Source organism: Sciurus vulgaris (assembly GCF_902686455.1).
Source record: "Sciurus vulgaris genome assembly, chromosome: 8".
Taxonomy (NCBI): Eukaryota; Metazoa; Chordata; class Mammalia; order Rodentia; family Sciuridae; genus Sciurus; species Sciurus vulgaris.
The window spans coordinates 123,612,038-123,634,903 of NC_136468.1; the positions used below are offsets into that span (position 1 = coordinate 123,612,038).

Below are 22,866 nucleotides of genomic sequence, written 5' to 3' on the forward strand. Positions count from 1 at the left end.
ACAGAACAGCAAATGAAAGACAGTGAGGCAAAGGCAGGGTGGCAAGAGGGGCTTGCAGATCATAGAAACAAGTCTTCCCTCCACTCTGAATGAGCAAGGGGTGCTGACAAGTCTGGGGCAGAGGAAGGACCTGATATGACTCAGGTTTTACTGATATGCTCTGATTGCATGTGGAGAGGGTGGAGGCTGGGCAGGAGGCCAAGAGCCACCTCTGAGATCCAGGGGAGAGACAAATGAGCCCAGGGTTGAGGGAGTAGCTGGGATACTGGGAAGCAGCCAGATTCTAGATCTATTTAAAGGTGAAAAGATAAAGCTGACACAATTTGAAGAGGGTCACTTTGGGGAATTCCAAAAACAGGGAATCGAACTTGACTATAAGGAATTTGTTCTGAACAGAGGGAATAATGATGTTGACAATTACAGTGATATGTGGATGCACCAGGGTGGGTGGAGTCTGAAACTGAGTTTGAACATGTGAAGTTGGCGGTGCTGATTAGCTAAACACATGGAACTTAGGGGCAGGTGACCAGAAGAATGCACCTAGAGTGGGGGTTGGACCAGGATAGATGATGGTGCTGGTAAAACTGCCTTAACAGGTAAAAGAAGTCCTGAGGCACGCCTGTGCTGAGTTCCTGACTGAGCTCCTTTGCTTCAGAGGGATAAAGAAGTTTACAGAATTTACAAAGGCCAGGAGTCCCTGGGAAGAAGTTAGGTGCCCTGGTATAGTTTATTGGATAAAGTATACCCCCCCCCCCCAAAAGCTCATGTGTTAATGCAGGTGTATTCATAGCTTTTCAAATAATAAAAATTAGTAAAATGGATTAATAATTTGAAAAGCCTAAAGGGTAGTAACTATAGGCAGATAGGATGAAGGGAGTAGATCGTTGTATGCATGCCCTTGATGATAATTTACATATTTTGCCCCTGGATCCTCCTGTTCTTTCAGCTTTCTGGCTGCCATGAACTGAGCATCTTTCCTCCACCATGATGTTCTATCTCATCCTCATCTCAGGCCCAAAGTGATGGAGTTGTCTGACTATGAACTGAACCTCTAAGTTGTCCATGTTGGGTATTTTGATCAGAGCAATGAAAAACAACATATCCCAATAAATGGGTGCAGAACCCAAAGATCTAAAGGGGACTGTCAGTAGCTTTCTCTGGGTTAAGCTGTCCCTCTACTGCTTGGGTCTTGTTAGGTGAGATCTATATTCCCTGCTCCCTACCACCAGAGATCCCCAGGGGCTCCTCCAAACACCCATCCCATCTAAGGACTGACTGGGAGGTCAGATGTGCAAGGGTACCCAGAGCTCCAGGCACAATGTGAATGCCAACTACAGTGGTTAGGAGCTTTTACCCAGTACTGTGAAATAGTAACAGTTACAATGCTGTACTGTTAGGGCTGGCTTGAAGTTTGAGGATCCATAAAGCAGCATGTGGAAAGGAATCCTGAACATAATAATGTTGTCTTTAAAGCCACAATTCATGTTAAGAACAGGGCTTCCAGAAGAAAGCATAAGAAGAGGGTGATCTCTGTCCCGCCTGAGAAGTGAGAGTTCCCCTGAGAGATTCTAGGAGGCACAGGCATTGGTGGAACTGAAAGGCTATAGGTGGGCAATGCTCCCCTGCGTAGACTATCCTACATTTTATAGCTTAAATGTCCTTGGCCCCACCAACTAAACACCCTTAGCCACTAGATCAATATGTCAACCAAAAACACCTCCAGTATCTCTGAAAGTCTCTGAGAAAATTTCTGGTGAACTGGAAGATTTGATGGTCTTAAAAATAAAGTTTCCACAGACAGAACATGGGGTTGAGACCTAGAAGAGCCCATATATACCTAGGTGTGGGTAAGATGTCCCAAAAATGTAGTAAAAATCCTTCCATGATCCCTTTCTCAACTTGGTTAGAGGTGGGGGAAAAGAAAGAAATGAAAGGGAAGCAGAAAGAACCCATTTCTCCTTCTTGGACTCATTCCTGGGAGGACGTATAGCCATCACACATAAGAAAGACCCCCCTACTCTCTGGTAAAACAAAACAGCAATATTCTAAAACAGCCAGATTTTCTTTCTTTCTTTTTAAAGCATTAGATTTTTTTCAAGTTGTAGATGGACATAATACCTTTATTTTATTTATTTATTTATATGTCTTGCTGAAGATTACATCTAGTGCTTCCATGTGCTAGGCAAGTGCTCCACCAATGAGTTACAACCTCGGCCCCAATTGCTCATTTTGCTCATTTTTCTATATACAGTTGGCCCTTCTATCCATGGGTCCAAATCTGTGGATTCAATTAATTACAGATTTTTAAATATTTGGACAAAAATTTGTGTCTGTACTGAATAAAATCAGTCTTTTTTCCCAATCATTATCCTCTAAAAATACAGAATAGCAACTATTTACATAGTATTTATATTGTATTAGGCATATATGTAATCTAGAGATGATTTAAAGTAGATGGGACAATGTGCATAGATTGTATGCAAATGCTACTCCATATTGTATAAAGGACTTGAGCATTTGATGATTTTTAAATTTGCAGGGAGGGGTACTGGAACCACTTCCCCACGGGTACCAAGAGATAACTACAAACAATATTCAATATGCAATTTAAAATGTTGAAACAGCAAAGGAAAAAAATCAATAGAAATGGATCCACAGATGACCCAGATACTAGAACCAAGACACGAGAATTTAAAAATAATTACTATATAAATATGATCAATGATTTATAAAAAAATTATGGAAAGAATGGGTGAAGATATTGAGAATAATGGCAGAAAATACAAACTGTACAAAATAAACAAATAAGCTGGACATGGGTACACACAACTGTAATCCCAGGAACTTGGGAGATTGAGGCAGGATGATTACAAGCTTGAGGCTAGTCTCAGAATCTTAGTGAGACTCTATTTCAAAAATAAAAAGAAGCCAAGGATGTAGCTGGTAGAATGCTCCTGGGTTTAATCACAAATACTGAAAAAAAAATTCTAGATCTGAGAACTATGTATTAAATAAAAAATACATGACACTTGGTTTTACAGAATGAATAAAGCAGAAGAAAGGATCAACGAATTGGTCAATAAAAAGTAACCAAAATGAGCCTGGTATGCTGGTGCACACCTGCAAACCCAGGAGCTCAGGAGACCGAGGCAGGAGAAGCATGAGTTAAAGCCAGTCTCAACAACTCAGCGAGATCCTCTCTCTAAATAAAATACAAAAAATGTTTTGGGGATGTGGCTTAGTGGTTGAGTGACCCTGAGTTCAATCTCTGGTACCCTAAATAAATAAATAAATAAATAAATAAATAAAGTAACCAAAATGAAAACTGGGTTGACTGTAGTCCAAGTTATTTGGAAGGCTGAGGCAAGAGGATCAATAGAGCAGGAGTTCAAGGTTAGCCTGGGAAACAGTGGAACCCTGTCTCAGGAAAAAACAAACAAACAAAAGGAACCAAAACAGACTGGGAGTATACCTCAGTGGAAGATTATTTGCCTCACATGCACAAGACCTGGATTCAATCACAATTGCCAACACTGAAGAAAAATAAAGTAATTAAAATGAAAACAGAGAACAAGTGAGTGAGAGAGCAAGATAGAGCATGCATGACAGATAGTGAGGGAAAGAGAAAGACGCAAGAGAATGTTGGTGGCCTAGAATGACATCAAGTCACCCACATGTTTATACCTAGAATTACAAATGAAAGAAAGGAGTAATAGAAAAACTAGTTAAAGACATATTGGTCTAAATTTTCTAAGTTTTTAAAAATTTTATTTTATTTTTTTAGTTGTCAATAGATCTTTATTTTATTAATTTATTTATATGCGGTGCTGAGGATCGAACCCAGGGCCTCACACATGCCAGGCAAGCACTCTACCATTGAGCCACAACATCAGTCCTAAAGTTTCTAAGTTTGATGAAAAACCTGCATCTCTAATTTAAGAAGCTTGATAAATTCCAATAGGATAAATACACAGAAAACCATACTTAGGCATACCACAGTCAAAGTACTAAAAATTAGCTGGGCATGGAGGTGCATACCTATAATTCCAATGACTTTGGAGGCTGAGGCAAGAGAACTGCATGTTTGAGGCCAGCCTTAGCCATTTAGCAAGACCCTCAGCAACTCAGCAGGATCCTGTCCCCAAATAAACAATAAAAAACAAGAACTGGGGATGTAGCTCAGTGGCAAAGTGCCCCTGGATTCAATCCTTAGTACCAAAAAAGAAGAAAAAAGTACTAAAAATTAAAGACAAACATCCTAAAAGTAGCCCAAAGAAAAATAAGAGAATGATTGCTGACTTCTCTCTAGAAACAATGCAAATCAACAGACAACAAAAATAAAAGTTATCATGCTAAACAATAAAACAAAAAACTGTTAACCAAGAATATCAGATGCATAAAAAATGAAGGTGAGATAAACACGAAAGTTTATTTCCAGCAGACCTATATAACAGGCAATATCAGAGGAAATTCTTTGGGGTGAAGAGAATAATTGCAAATTTAAGTCTATAGGAAGACTTCAAGAAAGTGAGAAATGGAAGATGCTACTATAAATTAATGAGACTTATAAAATTCCTTTCTTAGTTTCTTCAGAAGAGTTTTGACTATCAGAACAAAAATAGCAATGTTATAAGGCATAACAGTGCTGTAGTGAAAGAGATGAAAACAAGACATGAAATATGTGGGGGAAAAGTTGGGTGTATTGGGTGGATATAATGGCAATATTGCCGTCTTTGTAGAATTCTCTTCCTGGTAATTGAATCATCCTAAGGGCAGCAGTCAACATTTACTGGCTGCTCACTAGAACACAGGTTCCTTTGTTATGATTCTCATTATGCAGATAAGGAGCCTGTGTAACATTATTCTGGAGTCAGAGCCCTTGAGGACAAATATGACTTCCAAAGGCTGTTCCATATATTTGTCATGAAAGCAGAGGTGGCCAAGCTGAGAACATGTGCCCTCCTAAATTCCACTGAAAAAGAGCCCCCTGGGTCCATGGCCTAGCATCTCAGTCATATTCCTTTTTGGAGAAGCAAGGTGGGCATCTTAACAAAGTGATCTACCACAGAGGCCTATTGGACCAAATGTCTCCTTAGAAATATGAATGGTGCCATTGATATAAATCCCATACAGTTATAAAATACTGAGCAAATGTGAAGTGCTATGATTACTGCTACCATCACCTGCCTTGAACACTTTTTTTTTTTTTTTTTACAGTACTGGGAATCGAACTTTGGACTTCACACATGCTAGGCAAGCACTCTATCACTAAGCTACATTGTCAGTCCTTTTTATTTTGAGGAACTTGTTAAGTTGTTTAGGCTGGCTTCAAACTTGAGATACTTCTGCCTCAGATTCCCCAGTAGCTGTGCCACTATATCCAGTTCTACCTAGAACATTCTAATTTCATCTTTGGAAATACTCCAATTTCCTTGAGGGAACAAGAAAACCGAGACTCCTTTTGATCACTAAGATGATCTTAAGAAACACGGGAAAAATACTGTATAAAATTTCCTTCAGGTTGTATGCATAAGGTATACAAGAAGCACAAATGAATTTTGTTTAGATTTGGGTTCCACCCACGATATCTCATTATGTACGTGCAAATACTCCAGAATCTAGAATCCAAATTCTCAAATACTTCTGGTCCCAAGCATTTTGGATAAGGGGTATTCAACCCGTATAATCTTGCTTGTAAGCCTCATATAAGAGCAACTCCAGAAATACAGATTCAGGGAAAGGTGGCTGATCCCAAAGCTAGCATGTCAACATAAATATCCTTGTCACAAATGCACCTGCTCCCAATTAGATCCAGCCAACAGGTGTTCATGTTACACTCCTCTAATTTCAGTAAAGAAATGGCTCCCCCTACTGAGCTTTTGAAAAATACTGACTGTACAAGCACCATGGTTTAAAATATACACTATGTTCTTTCTATTTCCATGACAGTTATATGGTCAGGCATGAATAACACAATCCATAAGGGAGATCAGATCTTGAGAGGTTGAGGGGTTTGCTCTGGGTCTACATGATGACTGGTGGTGCCTCCAGGGAAGCCTCTTTCCATCTCTTATCCCAACCGTCCCCAGAGCTGACCATGGTCCTACCGGCACTTCCACTCCGTTCTTGCCAGCCAGTAGCCACTCCCAGCAGGCCAGGGCGGTCTCCATGCCATGTTCATTGAACATCCGGAGGGGACCCCAACACAGATGATGGAGAAGCTGTGGGTCACAATCTGGAACCAAACATATACTATTCAGAGACCTCCAAACTTGGCTGGACCTGAAACATGGCTTCCTTGGGTTGACAAGGTTCACCCCTGGCTGGGGCCAACAATGGCTTTCTATTTACTTTCCACTCATAAGAGATGCCACAGAGATCTCTGCTGGGGGAACTCCAGCTCTTTTTCCAGCCCCGACTTCAGCTTATTAAGGATGATTAAGGTGAACATTCACTTAGAAACAAACTCAGAATTCCACAGAGCTTTTGTTTGTTACCTTCGCTACTAATGAGCATCGCGGTCAGCTTGAACATGGCCTGAGTGTAGTGCTGGGGATTACTGTGGTCCAAAGCTGTACTTAGATCCTGAACCATCATTTTGTTCAGGTCAGACATCTGGCCTGTGGCACCTGAGAACCGAATCATTCCATATACCTGCAAAAAGCATGTTTGTTAAACTGCCTTGTATGTAATACAGGTATGTGGGCAAAGCGATGGCAGCTACCTATCATACTCATGATAGGACTAGACAGTGCCTTACTGGTCCAACTAAAGCTAATTTCAGTGATGTTACCACCACTAGTAACAGCTTTTTTCTTTCTTTCCTTTTTTGTTTTTTTTGGTGCTAGAAAGTGAACTCCAGGCTTCATGCATGTTAAATATGAACTCTTTACCACTGAGCTATACTGCAGTCCTTATACATTTCTCTTTCTCTCTTTTTCTGAGATGGGTGGGTCTTGCTAAATTGCCCAAGCTAAGTTGGCACTCTCAATCTTCCTCCCTCAGCCTTCTGTATAGCTGGAATTATAGGTGTGAGCCACTCCACCTAGCTCTTACAACTTTTTCTGAAAGACCTTTTCTTCTAGAAATGCATGCTGGTGTTCCCACCTCTACAGATGTTCCTCAAGGGCTGGGATCTGGTCTCCTGTCATTGTATTCAGCACTGCGTCTGAGGTCTGACCCATGGCAGGACTGCATGAACCTGAGTTAGATAAATTTTCTCTATCCTCAACTGATGACTCAAACAAGAAGATCAGTCTCATTTTTTTTTTAAGGTACTGGGGGTCACATTCTAGGCAAGTGCTCTATCACTGAGCTACACCCGCAACTCTGCATCATTGTTTTTAAAGTTAGAAATAATTATTTTTCCCAGGTGGGCACAGTGGAGCATGCCTATAATCCCAGTGGCTTGGGAGGAAGAGGCAAGACGATAGAGTTCAAAGGCAGCCTCATCAATGTGGAGGCACTAAGCAACTCAGTGAGACCCTGTCTCTAAATAAAATACAAAACAGGGTTGGGGATGTGGCTCAGTGATTAAGTACCCCTGTGTTTAATCCCTAGTACCAAACATATATATATATATATTTTTTTTTCCCACAGTTTATTCATAAGACTGACTGTAAAGGATATGTGATTCTTTCTTTTTTTTTTTTTCTTTGGGTGCTGGGGATGATCGAACCCAGGGCCTTATGCTTACAAGGCAAGCACTCTACCGACTGAGCTATCTCCCCAGCCCCGGATATGTGATTCTTTCTAAAAAAGAAGCCTATCTCCCAAAGAATGACCTCCCACTGCCACCAGGATATTCAAAACAATGTGGAACAGATTCTCAGAGCAATTTCCAATGTGGTCAGTGACTGCTGAGCAGAGCCTGGGTCTCACCTGTCCAGGTTCATGGGAGAAGAGCAGTCACTGGAATATGAAAGTGGCAGAGTATTCAGGAGGAGGCAGTTCCATTTAGACCAGTCATTGATGAACGTACAGAGTTGGCAGCCACCTGAATTTTTTTTTTTTTTTTTTTTTTTTGGTATCTGAATTGAATCCAGGGCACTTAACTACTGAGCCACTTTCCTACTTTTTAATTTTAATTAAAAAAAATTTTTTTTAGTTGTAGATGGACAATACCTTTATTTTATTTATTTAATTTATTTATGTGGTAATGAGGATTGAACCCAGTGCCCCACGAATGTAAGGCAAGTGCTCTACCACTGAGCTACAACCCCGGTCCACCCTTTTTATTTTTTATTTTGGGTCTCACCAAGTTGCTTAGGGTCTCACTAAGTTGCTGAGGCTGGCTTTGAACCTGTGATTCTCCTGCCTCACCCTGAGTCACTGGGAGCATGGACCATCGAGCCTGGTTTGCCAAGCATCTTATAATGGTGTCAACTAGGTTCTGAGCTTTGTGGAGGAGGAAATTGAGGACCAGAGAGATGAAGCTACTAGAATAAACTGAAGTATGGTGGGTGACAGATGTGATTCCTGATCCTGTTCTTGTGTGATCCAGGGACTGGAAAATCCTAATCTGAGAAGCCTTGGTTTCTTTATCTCTACAATGGGAATCATAATTTGTACATCATAACAAAGGCACTCAACAGATGTTTGCTACCACTTAAAGAATACAGCCAAAAAATATAATGCCTCAGAATAATAAGAGCATGTGTAAAGTCACCCTCTCACAGAGGTGTTAAGTAACTGTCAAAAATACTCCAGAATGCACCAGTGAATGCCAGGACCCCATGCTCTAAAAGCCACTTAAAATGAGAAAATTCCACATTTCCCAGACTCCTTATTCATGTTCCACTGGGAAGGAGCCAAATGGCATCAAAATAAGAGGATGCTTTGAAGGACACTGAACACAAAGGCAAGAGAAGTACCTCGCCTGCATAGCGGTTGCGCAAATTCAAGGATGCCATGAAGTTGGAGTAATCTTTCTTCACACAGGCTGGGCGCTCGGTTAGCTGAGTTGCCTAAAAATAATGACAATTATTGCAGAATGCCAAAACATCATCTTTTCCTCCTGTTTACCATGGTGAAGGAAAAATCCGATTAAGGAATCAAGTTCACATTCAGGGACTATTGAACATCTTCAGTGCTGCAAGTAAATACAATAATATATTCTAGAACACCTTCTGGAGTCTGATAGATCCCATGTGAAAAAGTTTTTAAAATTCTGATGTAAGAAATTCTTTCTGGAAGGTAATTTGTAAGGGTGACTAAAGGTAGGAGCAAAAGCTAACAAAGCCTTTAAATATCTAATAGTTGCCCAAACGTCTAGCAGCAGAAGACAGAAAAGCATGTCCCTTTAGTACAGGGCAACCCACAGAATGAGAGAAATATTTGCAAATCATCCCCAACACATACATCCTCTGCTTTAGCCTCAGCCTCCCCACCCCACTTCCCTCTCACCTGGACCTAAAGGCCTCAGTGGCTTCGGCAGCTTCTCTTCCTAATCCTTGCTTTTTGCTGCTGTCAGCTGTGCAGCTCCTACTTGTCCAGATAGCACTGAAGACTACAGCATGCACTTAAAAGGCCAGTCTTTCACATTTTCCCTTTAGTGTTATTTACTACAAATCAATATAATCTATCAACTTCCTATAATACAGATACTACTGAGGAAGAGGAATTTCTCAATTGTTGCAATTTAGAGAGTTTTTTTTGGGGGGTGAAGAAAATATAAATTATGGAAAAAACTAAAACAGCAAAAAACCAAAATTATATGGTTCTTATATAACATTATTAAACTGGTTTATTTTTTAAATCATATAAAAGTACTTCACATTTTTTGGAGACATTGTGGCCTCTAGTATCACGCAGGCCTGTGTTCAAACAAGGCATGAAAATGACCAGCTGTGAGACTTGGGGGAAAGTCACTTACTATATCTGAACTTGGATGTGCTTCCCTGAAAAGTGGGGATAATCATGTCCCTTTCAAAAAGGTTTTATGGGGATCAACATAAGCGATATAAAGCCCCTGCAGCAAATGGCCAAAATGCAAGCTAGCTTCCTCCCTTCCAAAATTGCTCCCAATTGCCCGTAGGTACCCAGGGTACCCCAACTCAGTCTGCCAGAGGACAGCAGAGTAGACACTGAGAAGTGCTGTGGGAAGGCCCTGAAGAGGTTTTCTGACTCAGTTCTCTAGTTCTGCTGGCCTGAAATCCTGCTTCTGAGATGGCCCCTCCCTTGCAGTATTGTGTGATGGGTAGGAGAGAGGAAGCAGTCTTTTGTGTTTTTCATGGGGCTGGGGCACCTTAGTCAGGATATGGAGCACAACCAACAATTGGACACATAACAAAGGTATCCTTTCCAATTCAGCAAGAGAGAGGGGAAAACCTAGTTTATATCTAACTTTCTGAGGGCAAAGATTAATTTTTTTGTTTTTTTTTGGTGGTACTGGGGATTGAACCTGGGATTGGATCTAGGTACCACCCAATTACTATTTTTCAACAGATATCAACATACCCAAGTATAGGCTATGGGTGCCAAGGGGCCATTCATGAAAGCTACTCACAAGCTTGAGTCCTTTCCCCTACAATATTGCTTCCATGATTTAAGGGGTCACTGCTTCACAGGAGACATACACATACCCCAAGAGTTGTGTTCTGCTTGTTATAGCCAGCAAAGTGAAGGATGCTTTCAGTGGCCATTGCCAGCCCCGTGTGCTGGGACAGTCCTGACACCCAGTTCTGATGTTTGTTCAGATATTCCTGAAATAGGAAGACAACATGTTATTTCACTTAAAGGGGAAAACGAATCTTTATAAGTCTTACTGGGGGACCATCAATAAGGCCAAATCCTTCTATGATTAGCTACTGCTCATCTACAAATGAAAAGGCCCAATTCCCAGAATGGCTGTCACACAGTAGGTGTGATGTCACACAGCCAACAGGAGGTCACATGTTTCTTGTCGAGCCTCTGTTGTTTGCCAAGTGCTATGCCAATCTCTGAGCTGCATAGCTCAGTTCTACTGTCAATGTGTAGGCAGTGTGGTGTGGAGTCCATGTGGGGACCTCTGTTCTGCTACAGCACCATGGCTGCAGTTGTGATAGATAGGAGCCTATAATAAATACCTGAGCCCACCTGAATGACAAGCTGAAGGGGCACTGAGGCAAAGGGACATAGGGCAGGACAAAGAGGTGGGAGGAAGGCCTCCTGCTCTGGGGACCACATGGGTTCAGCACCACAGGAGCATCAAGTGAAAGGGGTAAGGAAGCAGGGGACAAGACTGGCCAGAAATTGGCCAGGTCACAAGGGACCTCTGGGCAAGGAAAAGGAGTTTAGGTTAAACCACATAAATCCCCACAAAAGAAAGCACATGAGCATGTATACACAAAATTGTACCAATGGTTCTGGGAGCTCCTAGAAAACCAAAAAGTATCCATGGACCCCACAGTGACGGGAAATGACTAATGATCAAGTTTAAAAATTAAAAAGAAATTACATTGACAAAGTATGCTGTTAAAACTGGACCAGACTGTAATCCCAGCAGCTCAGGAGGCTGAGGCAGGAGAACCACAAGTTCAAAGTCAGCCTCAGCAACTCAGCGAGGCCCTAAGCAACTCAGCGAAACCTTGTCTCTAAATAAGATATAAAAAAGGGCTGGGGATGTGACTCAGTGGCTAAATGTCCCTGGTTCAATTTATGGTACCAGAAACAAAAAACAAACAAAAACAAAACCACACATACACACACACACACACACACACCAAAAAAAAAAACACAACTGGAATAGAATTAAGGAGGTCAGTCTTGGGAAGGCTGAAGCTGAGGGCAAGGAGGGAGGTGGTGAGGCTAGGGTTCAGAGGGGTGGATTGCTAGGGAAAAGGGAAAGGAGGGACTAGAAAGGATGCCAGGGGAATGCCAATGGAATGCCTGGTAAAAATATCAAGACCATTTCATTTTCTACTTCCTTGTTAATCCAGTCCTGCCTGACAAAATGCTTGGGAAAATGAAAAGGTCTATTGACTTTTTTTTTGTCCACTGAAACCTTTTAGGCATTAAAGGGTTCCTCCCCTTTAAAAACCACTTCGAGCTGAGGATGTTTTCTTCTACATGAAATGAAGGAATCAGACATTTCCCCAATAGTAAGTTTGAGAAACTACCATAATCTGAAGAATTCTAGTGTGCAAATTCAGAAGTTATAAGGCATCAAACGGCAGGCTATCTTAGTTTACCAGGCTTGAATTATCTGCTTAGCCTGTGGGTTTGCTCCAATGTGTCCATGTGGTCTTCATCCTCCTAATCCTTGCTGCTTAAACCTTCAGTAGAAAGAGGAACCTCACAACTTTTGGAACTGATTCTTGCCAGTACATTTCCACATAGTCTCTAGAGTTTCTGAAGCGGTTGCACTACCCTTCCTAGATTCCATGCCCCAAAGCATTTTTAAACTGTCCTCACTTTGAAAAGTGCTGAGGCCATTTTCACACCTGCCCTTTGCTAACCTAGATTCCTTTTAGTGTGGCATTTTTCTTATCTTTAACCCACTTTAAGGCAACTCTTTCCTGTCATATACTGTCATATTTTTATTCTGCGTCTGCTTGACTGTCTCTAGAACAATAGCTCACCTCTCAGTCACCCACAATGACAAGCCAGTGCTTTTGCTGAAAAAACTCATATGTACCTACATGTATAGACTAGAGCTTTTTTTTTTTTTTTTTAATTTCTAGAAAAGAACTTAAATCCCCCATTCTGCTTCTGCTCATCAGCTTCCATTAAGGTCCTGCATAGATGCATACAATGCATTCAGCTCTCAGAGCTCCTGCCTCCTGGCAACCTCCTCCACCCATCACACTGCCCCGACTAAGGAGCTTCAAGTCCTGCCATAGACCCAACACCATACCTGATGTGAGTGGTCAGGGCCTGCCCATCTGAAGGCCAATTGCTCTCCTCCTGTACTGACTAGCATGCTTACCCCACAAGAAGTCTCCAAACAGAGCAGCGCCTGAGGGTCTACTATTTCCAGGCTCTAGATTAATGTTTTTGGTCTCTGTTTATTCACACTAGTACTATTTGTATTTTGAGTCCTCTGTATGGATGTTCAAAGGAGCTTATTGAGATTTTTTTTTTTTTTTTTTTTTTTTTTTTTAAATATACAGAACTGGAGACTAAACCTAGGGCCTCACGCATGGTACTCTACTTCTAAGCTACTTTCCCACCCATTTTTAAATTTTATTTTGAGACAAGATCTCCCAAAGTTGCCCAGTCTGGTCTCGAACTTGCAATTCTCCCACCTCAGCCTCTTGAGTAGCTGGAATTACAACAGGTAAGTAACACTGCACCATGCTTTGAGATTGCTTTTTCATGATTTCAAGAAAGTACCTGTAGGTGGGACTTGGTGACTGTGGGTGCCCATTTCATGGCTTCCTGAAGGATCATTCCACAGCGTGCAGCGAAGTCCTTCACGATGCTCTGGAAGTGGATGAGACTGATTTTCAACAACCTGAAATCAGCTATCTGGGCCATTGTAGTGGCTTCCACGGGTTGAGTTGTGTTTTCCCTAGAAACCCAACCTGAAGTCCTAAGCCTCAGTACTTCAGAATCGGACTTTTAAAGAGGGAATTAAATTAAAAGACAATATGGGTGGACCCTAATCCAATATGGCTGGTATCCTTATGAGAAAAAGAAATCTGGACTCAAAGAAATATCAAGGATATGTGCCCATAGAAGGAAGACCATGAGAGGATACAGTTAGAAGGCAGCCATTCACATGCCAAGAAGAGAGGCCTCAGACGAAACCACCACTGCTGACATTCTGATCTTAGACTTCTAGCCTCCAGAATTGTGAGGAAATAAATTTCTGTTCTTTAAGCATCCAATATTGGCTACAGCAGCCCTAGGAGTGATCATGTTCTAACATTAAGGCAACTCTTTCCTGTCATATACTGTCATATTTTTATTCTGTGTCTGCTAGGGGACAGGAATTCTGCACAGACTTCTATAGTTCTTGGACAAAGCTGTGTGGCAGAACCTACACAAATGGCATATCATAGGGCAATTGTGCAACATGTCCTGAATCAGTGACTAAAGAGGAAGGCAGGTTCCAGGTGGCAAAAATCCTCATGGGTGTCCCATCACTGCATGAGGGAAACTCTACATTGACAGCTAGTCTAGCTAAGAGGCCTGAATTAGGACATGACCTTGCGCCAGGCTGGAAGAACACAGGGCTGAGCTGAGCTTCAGTCCTGCCACAGCACAGGTTCCAAGTTAGACTGAGTCAGGGATAGGAAACAACTAGTACATTCTCCTCATTTGGAGTTATTAATCCTGCCTATTTGTCCACTGTATAACAATGCCACAGCCATGTCAGCCCATCACAATAACAAAAAATCAGTATGCCTCAGAAAAGTGAACTTGTCTGAAAATCACATTTGCTCAGTGCAAATTTGAGAGGCTATAAACTGACTGGTAGATGGAAACCTCTTTGGCATCTAAGGCAGGAGCACAGCTGAGAGTCAGGGTGGCTGGCTGGCAGGCATAGGCCTGGAAGACAGACAAGGCTTGGGTGAGTCACCTGCCCTCTCTTCAGGAGAACCCAAGCATTGCTTAGAGTGTTCAACATGTGATGGGGTTAGGACTACTCATACCTTTAATGCTGGGGACTTGGGGAATAATGTATGTTGAGCACACATATTCATCAAATGGTCATGAAAATGACCTGGCTAAGAAAATGGTCTGGCCATCATAAATTTGCCACTTAAAGCATATATTAGACTGAGAAATATCATCAGAGGGGCATGCTACAACACAGGCTAGACGACAGGTATGTCAGTCAGTCCTAGCTCACTAGAGTTACTGGGGGACACTCATAGCACTCAATGACAGCAAGAGGGTCTGTAGGATGTCTGGCATGGTCTTTAAGACAGCCTGGCTTGAGCAAGTGTGGAAACATGCACCAAGAGGTGCAGGTGAAACCTACCTCTCGGGCTTCATATGTGTCAGGAACTGTGATCCGATAGGGTGCATCAGGGATGTCATAGTAAGGTTGGTCCTTATGAATATCCTGCAAGCACAGCAAGATTCCCTCTTCCAATAAGCTTTCTTGAGGTTGCCACTGCCAAGCTTTTGACTTAGGGCAGCATGTTTGCCACTCCTTCCCACATGTCCAACCTATGAAGGGCTTTCAGATTTGCTGCAGTTTACTTGGAAACAATAGAGTGGGATGTGGGCAATCCCCACTTCCTGCCACTGCAAATTTATCACTTACAGCATTAAATAGGTTGAGGCATATCAAATTGGAGGGGCATGCCACAACACAGAATAAATGGCAGGAGTGTCAGCCAACCCCGGGTCACTAGGGTCATCCAGGAACACTCACAGCACTCAGTGACAGCGAGAGGGTCTGTAGGATGTCCAGCATGGTCTTTAGCACAGTCCCGCTCCACAGCAAGTGGGGAAACCTGCATCAAGAACAGACTCTTAGGGTCTAGGAGCTGAGCCTCCCAGGAGTCTGTCTGCATTATCTGAGAGGGGGCACCTCTGTCACCTTTTCCTGCACCAGCACAAGCTACATTTTCTGTTGATTGTTGAAGTGGGGTCTCAGGAGATCCCTGAGGCAGGGCACCACTATAGAGAGGTAGGAAATGCCTGGTCAGAAATGCTTTCTAATCCCATCCCTCAATGTCAGACATGCCCCAAGTGGTCTGCTCCCACCCTGACAAGGATCAACCATATTGGTTTTACCCTAGCCAGGCCACACCCACTCCATCCCCAAAGCAATCCTATTTTCTTTTTTTTTCCCCCTCAAATTTTTTGGTACTGGGGATTGAACCCACAGGCGTTTTACTACTGAGCTATATCCCTAGCCCTTTTTCTTATTTTGAGATAGAGTGCCACTAAATTGCTTAGGGCCATGCTAAGTTGCTGAGGTTGGCTTTAAACTTGCAATCCTCCTGTTTCAGTCTCCTGAGTCACTGGGATTACAGGTTTGTGCCACCATGTTTCAAACAGGGCTCCCCAATATTTCTTCATGAAATGGCACAAAAGGAAAATGAAGTATCTGCATGACACTCTGGTGTAGAGAGAGAAGCTGCTGCCTACTCCTGAAAGTGATAGGCCATGGGCTCTGGTGGCGTCAGGGCTGAAGGAACAGCACCTTTATGTGGCTGTAAGTCATCTATGACTTAATGCTCAGGAGGCCTGGCTCAGACATATACAACATGTATGCTAGACTTGCTCTCATGACCCCTGGCTAGCTCTTGACCCACCACTGGATGGCAAAGCTGCCTGGACCAGGCAGGCACTCAGCATGTGTGGAAGGTTCCAGAACCCCTTGATACCCTCAGGGAATTGCAGGTAGGCCCACTGTGGGTGTTTACTGCTTCTTGCTTACAAACTTCAGAGATGCTGACCAAGCCCACCTTATCAATGTGCAGATGTACTGTAGAGGATCTGTTTGGGCTCCCAGCACAAATATTAGGAAAGGGTCTCAGTGTGGAGTTTTATTTCTGAGAAGCCCATAGGATACTGATTCTACTTGGGGACCTATGACTGGACCCTGGGATAGGAGATGGTAGGGTGGGCAGGATTCAAACACAGGGATGTGACCACCTAATTAGCAAGAGAGGTACTGTAAATAACATCAATAGTTCAAAAAGAACAGAGGTTTCGAAACTAAAATTCAGGCCATAGCAAATTCCCTGACATTCTGGTGGAGTCTGTATCACCTATGAGAAGTTTCCTTCTGATGCCATTGCTTTCTGGATGGATGATGTAAGAATGATTTCCCCCTGCATTTCAAATCTCAAACATTTACACACATATATACAAAGCATTAGTGGGAAATGAAACTTACTTATCCACCAGACCAGACAGGTACTTGTCAGCTACCCTCCTTATCCTCTTGTGAATATGGTTGAAGTTCACCAGCAGAAATTGAGCATGCCGCTCCAGTTCCTCTTCATTTTCTTTTGTCTTGGCCTACAGTCAAAAGAGATAGGTATGATAGCACGCCTGTGTGCTTCCAGCAGGCAGGCATGTGCTTGCACTTTGCTGAGACTTACTTTATCTGCCATCATGTTCAAGAAGGCATCAAATACTTTGTCTGCAACAGCAATCACACACTGCATCATCCCTGAAATGAGAAGGTTTCCATGGATCAGGTGGAGCCACAGAAAGGGATCAAGCCTAGCTATTTCCAAACACTTTCTTTTGAAATTATTTTAGACTTACAGAGAATTGCAGAGACAGTAGAGTTCCCATGTACCCATGTTCACCAACTTCCCCAGATATTAACATCTATTATGTAGTTAGGATGCATTTGTCAAAACGAAGACTGACAATGATAGAATACTACTACCTAAACTTTAGACTTTATCTGTACTTTCCTAGTTTTCCCATTCATGTCCCTTTTATGTTTCAGAATCCAAGCCTGGAAAACATGTGGTATAAGCTCATAATATCTCCTAGTCTCTTTTAGTCTGTGTTGATTCTTAAGTCTGTCCTTGAACTTCATAACTTGACATATATATATTTTTTTAGTACCAGGGATTGAACCCAGATACACTTAATAATTGAGCCATATCTCCAGATAATTTTTTAATTTTTTAAAATTTTGAGACAGGGTCCCAATAAGTTGCTCAGGGCCTCATTAAGCTGCTGAGGCTAGCTTTGAACTTATGATTCTCCTGCTTCAGTCTTCTGACCCGCTGGGATTACAGGCATGCACTACCACATTCTGCTATCTTTTGACACTTTTGAAGGTACAGGTAATCTTACAGAAGGTCCCTCAACTTAGTTGTCTGATGCTTGCTCAAGATTAGACTATGATTTGAGAGATAATACCACAGAGGCACTATGCTGTTCTTGTCACATCATATCAGGGGTCTATAATATCCATATCTCTTATGACTGTTAAGGTTAACCTTGATCACTTAGTCTGAGTTGACTATTCTTTCCTTTCTACACTGTAGAAGGGAGTCACCACCAGAGACCAGGAGCAGTGACACATGCCTATAACCCCAGCAACTTGAGAGGCTGAGGCATGAGGATCACAAGTTTGAGGCCCGCATTGGCAATTTGGTGAGACCTTGTCTTAAAATTAAAAAAAAAAAAAAAATTTAAAGAAAAAAAAAGTAAAAATGGCTGGGGATGTGGCTCAGTGTAGAGTGCTTCTGGGTTCAATTCTCAGTCAGTACCAAAAAAAAAAAAAAAAAAAAAAAAAAGCCCCAAATTCTACATGGTTATTTAATTTCTTTTCAAAATTTGCCCACTAATTTTAACATCCCTCAGTGGATTCTGCCTACAGTAATTACTGTGGCTATCATGGGGATTTTCTTTTCCTCATTCCTTCGACTTTTTGTAATTGGAGTTCTGTAAGGAAGGGTTCATCCTTCTTCCCTATTTTTTCATATCTCTCTTTTTTTAAAGTTATCTAATAATCTAATCAGTATACACTCATAAATATTCATTTTATTCACTGGGCTATAATCTAATACTATTGTTTAAATTACTCCAGCTGTGGCCACTGGGCACTCTCACAAGATGTTCAAACAGTTGCAGAACTTGAAGAGTTTGATATCTGATTTTCAGATTAGGGATACTCAACTGGCGAAGTCTATGCAAATATTCCAAAACCCAAAAAATTCTGAAATTTAGAAAACTTCTGGCTCCCAAGCATTTCAGATAAGGGATACTTAATGTGTTCTACAAAGTGCCCCAGGCTTATCCTGTATTATCTTTGGCCCAGTTCTCCCTGGAACAGACCATTTCTTGGAGCCCTAGTTCCTATTACTGGGGAATGGCCTTTAGAAACCAACATCTGAGCATGGGGTGTGTTCACCATTACAGGGTGCAAAGCAGGTTTTAAAAAGCAACAGAATGCAGTGAGAATTTAGTATGGATGACAGAATGGTAAGGAAGTACAATTCTTGCTCCACATTCTGTCCCCTCTATACATGCCTTTAGGGATAGCTCAACAAAAAGGAGAGAGACCGGGCAGGTGTTATCAGCTTTGTACCTCTGGGTCCAGAATGGAGTCCTGGGACACAGAGGCGTTTCATAGTTAATAGTTATAAGGATGAACAGGTCTCAAAACAGCTCTCACCAATATGAAAAGTGACTAATGTGTCCTGGAGACAAACACAAGGGTAAAGACTGTTTTGTTTTATTTGGGGGGTGGGGTTTTGTAACAGGAATTGAACCCAGGGGCACTGAACCACTGAGCCACATCCCCAACCCCTTTTTTGTATTTTATTAGAGTTAGGGTCTCGCTGAGTTGCTTAGGGCCTTGCTAAGTTGCTGAGGCTAGGTTTGAACTCGAGGTCCTCCTGCTTCACACTCCCAAGCTGCTTGGATTATAGGTATGCGCCACCATGCTCAGCAAGACAATTTTCTTAAGAGGCCGAGTTGGGTAAGTGAAAACTTATTTGTGGGTGTGGTTTGATATAATATTTTTTCATATATGTAGCTCTTATATTTGTAGAAACTAAGTCTCTGAGTTCCTAATAAATAATCATAGTGATCAGAAGTCAATCAAAATCATGAGGTAATATCTAAGGAGATTTTTACTTTAAAAAGTCACCCTTCTTCTTGCTCCTACAGTAAGCTCCAGATTACTAGTGTACTGATTAACTAGGCATCTGGGTATGCAAGTAGGCTCCTGATCTTGTGTATACAGAGCTTTGGTTTACACCTGCAGAAAGGAGGTGGAAGCCCTCCCCTTTAGGTGGGCTGCTTAATGTTTCAAATACCCTCTCTCCTGATCAGTTCCAAAAATTCATGAATAATACATGTCTCCAAAAACAACTCTTTTCTATCTATCTCTTTTAGGAACGAAAAGAAGTGGGAAGTAAACTCAATAGCTGTACCCTTATTGGCTTAACTAGTTACTAAGAACCAAACCAATCAATTTGGTTCTGAGGCCTTTTAAGAATTGGCACTTCCAATTTTTTTGGTTGCTTATTCTCCCTCCTAAAATCAAAGGATCTCAGAGTAAGCCAATTCTCTAGCACAGAATTTTGAACAAAATAGCTGCTACACAAATTAATACTGGGTGGATGAATTAGGGGAATGAATTGGCCAGTGGTTGATGGTATCCCAGGCCTAAGTAGTCCTGAGACATGTGTGTGAGATCCTCTGAGCATGCCCACCCACTCCTGTGCTCTGTACCCCGACTGGAAAAGGATTCCTTTGTAGAAAATGCCTGCTTCCACTTTTCACCTGAGGCCTCAAACAAGTCCCATGCTCACTATAATCCTTCCCCTACTGCCAGCAGAGGGAGCTTCTAGAATCCTTGTATCATCTTTCCTGGCCAACTCTATTGGCTCCCAGCTGCAAAAACAAATTCACACACCTGATTTCCTGACTCTGCTGAGCAGCAGTGTGAATTGCTCTGCAAAAGACTCATTGCATCAAAGTTTTACATGAAGCAGCATCTTAGAGTTCCTGGGCTTATTTTTTTTAAAATTTATTTTTATTGTAAACAAATAGGATACATGTTGTTTCTGTTTGTACATGGAGTAACAGCATACCATTTGCATAATCATACATTTACATAGGATAATGATGTTTGATTCATTCTGTTATTTCCCCCCCCACCCCTCCCACCCCTCTTTTCCCTCTATACAGTCCCTCCTTCCTCCATTCTTGCCCCCCTCCCACCCCCCATTATGTGTCAACATCCGCTTATCAGTGAGATCATTCACCTTTTGGATTTTTGAGATTGGCTTATCTCACTTAGCGTGATATTCTCCAATTTCATCCATTTGCCTGCAAATGCCATAATTTTATTATTCTTTATAGCTGAGTAATATTCCATTGTTTGTGTGTATATATATGATATATATATATCATATATATATATATATGATATATATATCACAGTTTCTTTATCCATTCATCAATTGAAGGACATACATCTAAGTTGGTTCCACAGTCTGGTTATTGTGAATTGAGCAGCTATGAACATGGATGTGGCTGTATCTCTGTAGTATGCTGATTTTAAGTCCTTTGGGTATAGGCCGAGGAGTGGGATAGCTGGGTCAAATGGTGGGTCCATTCCAAGTTTTCTAAGGAATCTCCACACTGCTTTCCAGAGTGGCTGCACTAATTTGCAACCCCACCAGCAATGTATGAGTGTACCTTTTTCCCCTGGGCTGATTTTTAAAAACATTTCTTCAAGCATTTATTTTCCAACAAAAGACAAAAACAGTACTAGAAGTATCTGGGAATGATTTTTCCATTGGCAAGAACAAGTTGATGGATCCACCAATGTCCCAGTGGCTTTTGGCATGGAAAGGACTATTCATTACTACGTGTACTTTATTAATATTAAATTTGCTAATCTTAGGAATTTATCAATCAGTATTCCTCAAAAAATTTACCCACATGATTAATCAAAATTTATGTATTCTACCAAATTAATTCCCTGACTATAAATTTAATCAAATGATTCTAAACATTTGCTTAAAACAGTAGGTCTAATATTTTAGCATCTCTTAAATTTTTATATTTATTTATTTATTGTACTAGGGATTGAACCCACCAATGCTTTACCACTGAGCTCCATCCCCAGTCCTGCTATCCACCTTTTTTTTTTTTTTTTTTTTTTTGCGGTACTGGGGATCAAACTCAGGGCGTTGTGCTTGTGAGGCAAGCACTCTACCAGTTGAGCTATCTCCCCAGCCCCATCTGTTTTTTAGAGATAGTCTCAACAAATTGCTTAGGGTCTCACTAAGTTGCTGAGTATTTATTTATTTATTTTTTTAAAGGGAGGGAATATTTATTTTGGCTCCTGGTTTTAGAAATTTCAGTCCATGGTTGCTTGACCATGTCATTTTGAGCCTGAGGTAAGGCCAAAAACATCATGGCACAAAGCCAAACTCCATGGCAGATGTACAGGAAAACTGTTCAGCTCAGGTACCAGGAAGCCGAGAACCCTTACATTTTTAAACACCTTTTATATCACTCTTATCAGTGCGCTTATACTAAAATTGGTCAAAAAGTGATTATTCTATACATTAAACCTTTTTCTTTGCTGCCTCCATTTAATGTCACTTCTTTCCAGTTTTCTATCTCTTCTTTTTATTCCTATTCCTAACTTGGATTTGCCTTACTTGTGGTTTTGGTAAATAAGATTTTCATGCTTTCATAGACTTTCCACTATTTTTCTGACCCTAGGAGTTTAGTTTTCTTGGCTGGAACTTGTAACAGCTGAGGCCCTCTGTGCACTCAGGGTTTGAGAACACACTGCATCGTGAGACTTGTTTATATACTGAAATGTTTATATACTGAAATTTCCCAGGAAATGATGCAGACCCTGGCCTGGGGATAGCCTAACAAGTGAGGTCTTCCTTCCTGGCCCGTGTTCCTCCTAATCGGCAGGGATACAAAGATGTAGAAATACTCAAGTCAATGGCTATGCATGCAGCCACCTTTCTCTGGAGGCCTTGATTCACAGAGCTTCACTGGTTAACCTGTGGAACTTTTCTGTTCATCATCTACTGTAAACCCTGTCTACCTAGTCACCAGGCATGACTAGTCTTGCAATCACTGGTAATGAACCTTTTCCTGGACTGTGAGGCTCTTTCCTGGTGTTTCCTTTTTCTTGTTTATGTGAAGAGAAGCAGAAACAACTACATGCCTCCACCTCACAAGGCCTTATGGAAGAAATAAGCTTTATGTATAACTGGTCCTGTTTCTGTGGGTTTCACATCCGAGCAGAAAAAAAAATACTTTGGAAAGCTGGGCATGGATCTGCATGCCTGTAATCCCAGTAATTTGGAAGGCTGAGGCAAGAGGATCATAAGTTTGAGGCCAGTCTATACCTTAGCAAGAACATGTTTAAAAAAAAAAAAAGGATGGGGGAAATATTACATCTGTACTGAACATGTACAGGTTTTCCACCTCTTTATTATTCTGTAAATAATATAGCAT

The 22,866-nt window shown here is 41.6% G+C and overlaps 1 protein-coding gene across 1 annotated transcript in view; it reads right to left on the reverse strand.

Annotated features, from left to right (window-relative positions):
* Positions 1 to 22,866, reverse strand: part of PI4KA (phosphatidylinositol 4-kinase alpha) — a 146,897-nt gene that overhangs the window by 24,640 nt on the left and 99,391 nt on the right. Inside the window, exons 24-32 of the mRNA XM_079152131.1 lie at positions 16,995 to 17,065; positions 16,787 to 16,911; positions 15,311 to 15,392; positions 14,912 to 14,995; positions 13,315 to 13,404; positions 10,584 to 10,703; positions 8,874 to 8,966; positions 6,498 to 6,654; positions 6,108 to 6,235 (exon numbers count right to left, since the gene is read on the reverse strand). Of these exons, the coding sequence (XP_079008257.1) occupies positions 6,108 to 6,235; positions 6,498 to 6,654; positions 8,874 to 8,966; positions 10,584 to 10,703; positions 13,315 to 13,404; positions 14,912 to 14,995; positions 15,311 to 15,392; positions 16,787 to 16,911; positions 16,995 to 17,065 (950 nt within the window). The remainder of the gene's footprint in view (positions 1 to 6,107; positions 6,236 to 6,497; positions 6,655 to 8,873; positions 8,967 to 10,583; positions 10,704 to 13,314; positions 13,405 to 14,911; positions 14,996 to 15,310; positions 15,393 to 16,786; positions 16,912 to 16,994; positions 17,066 to 22,866) is intronic.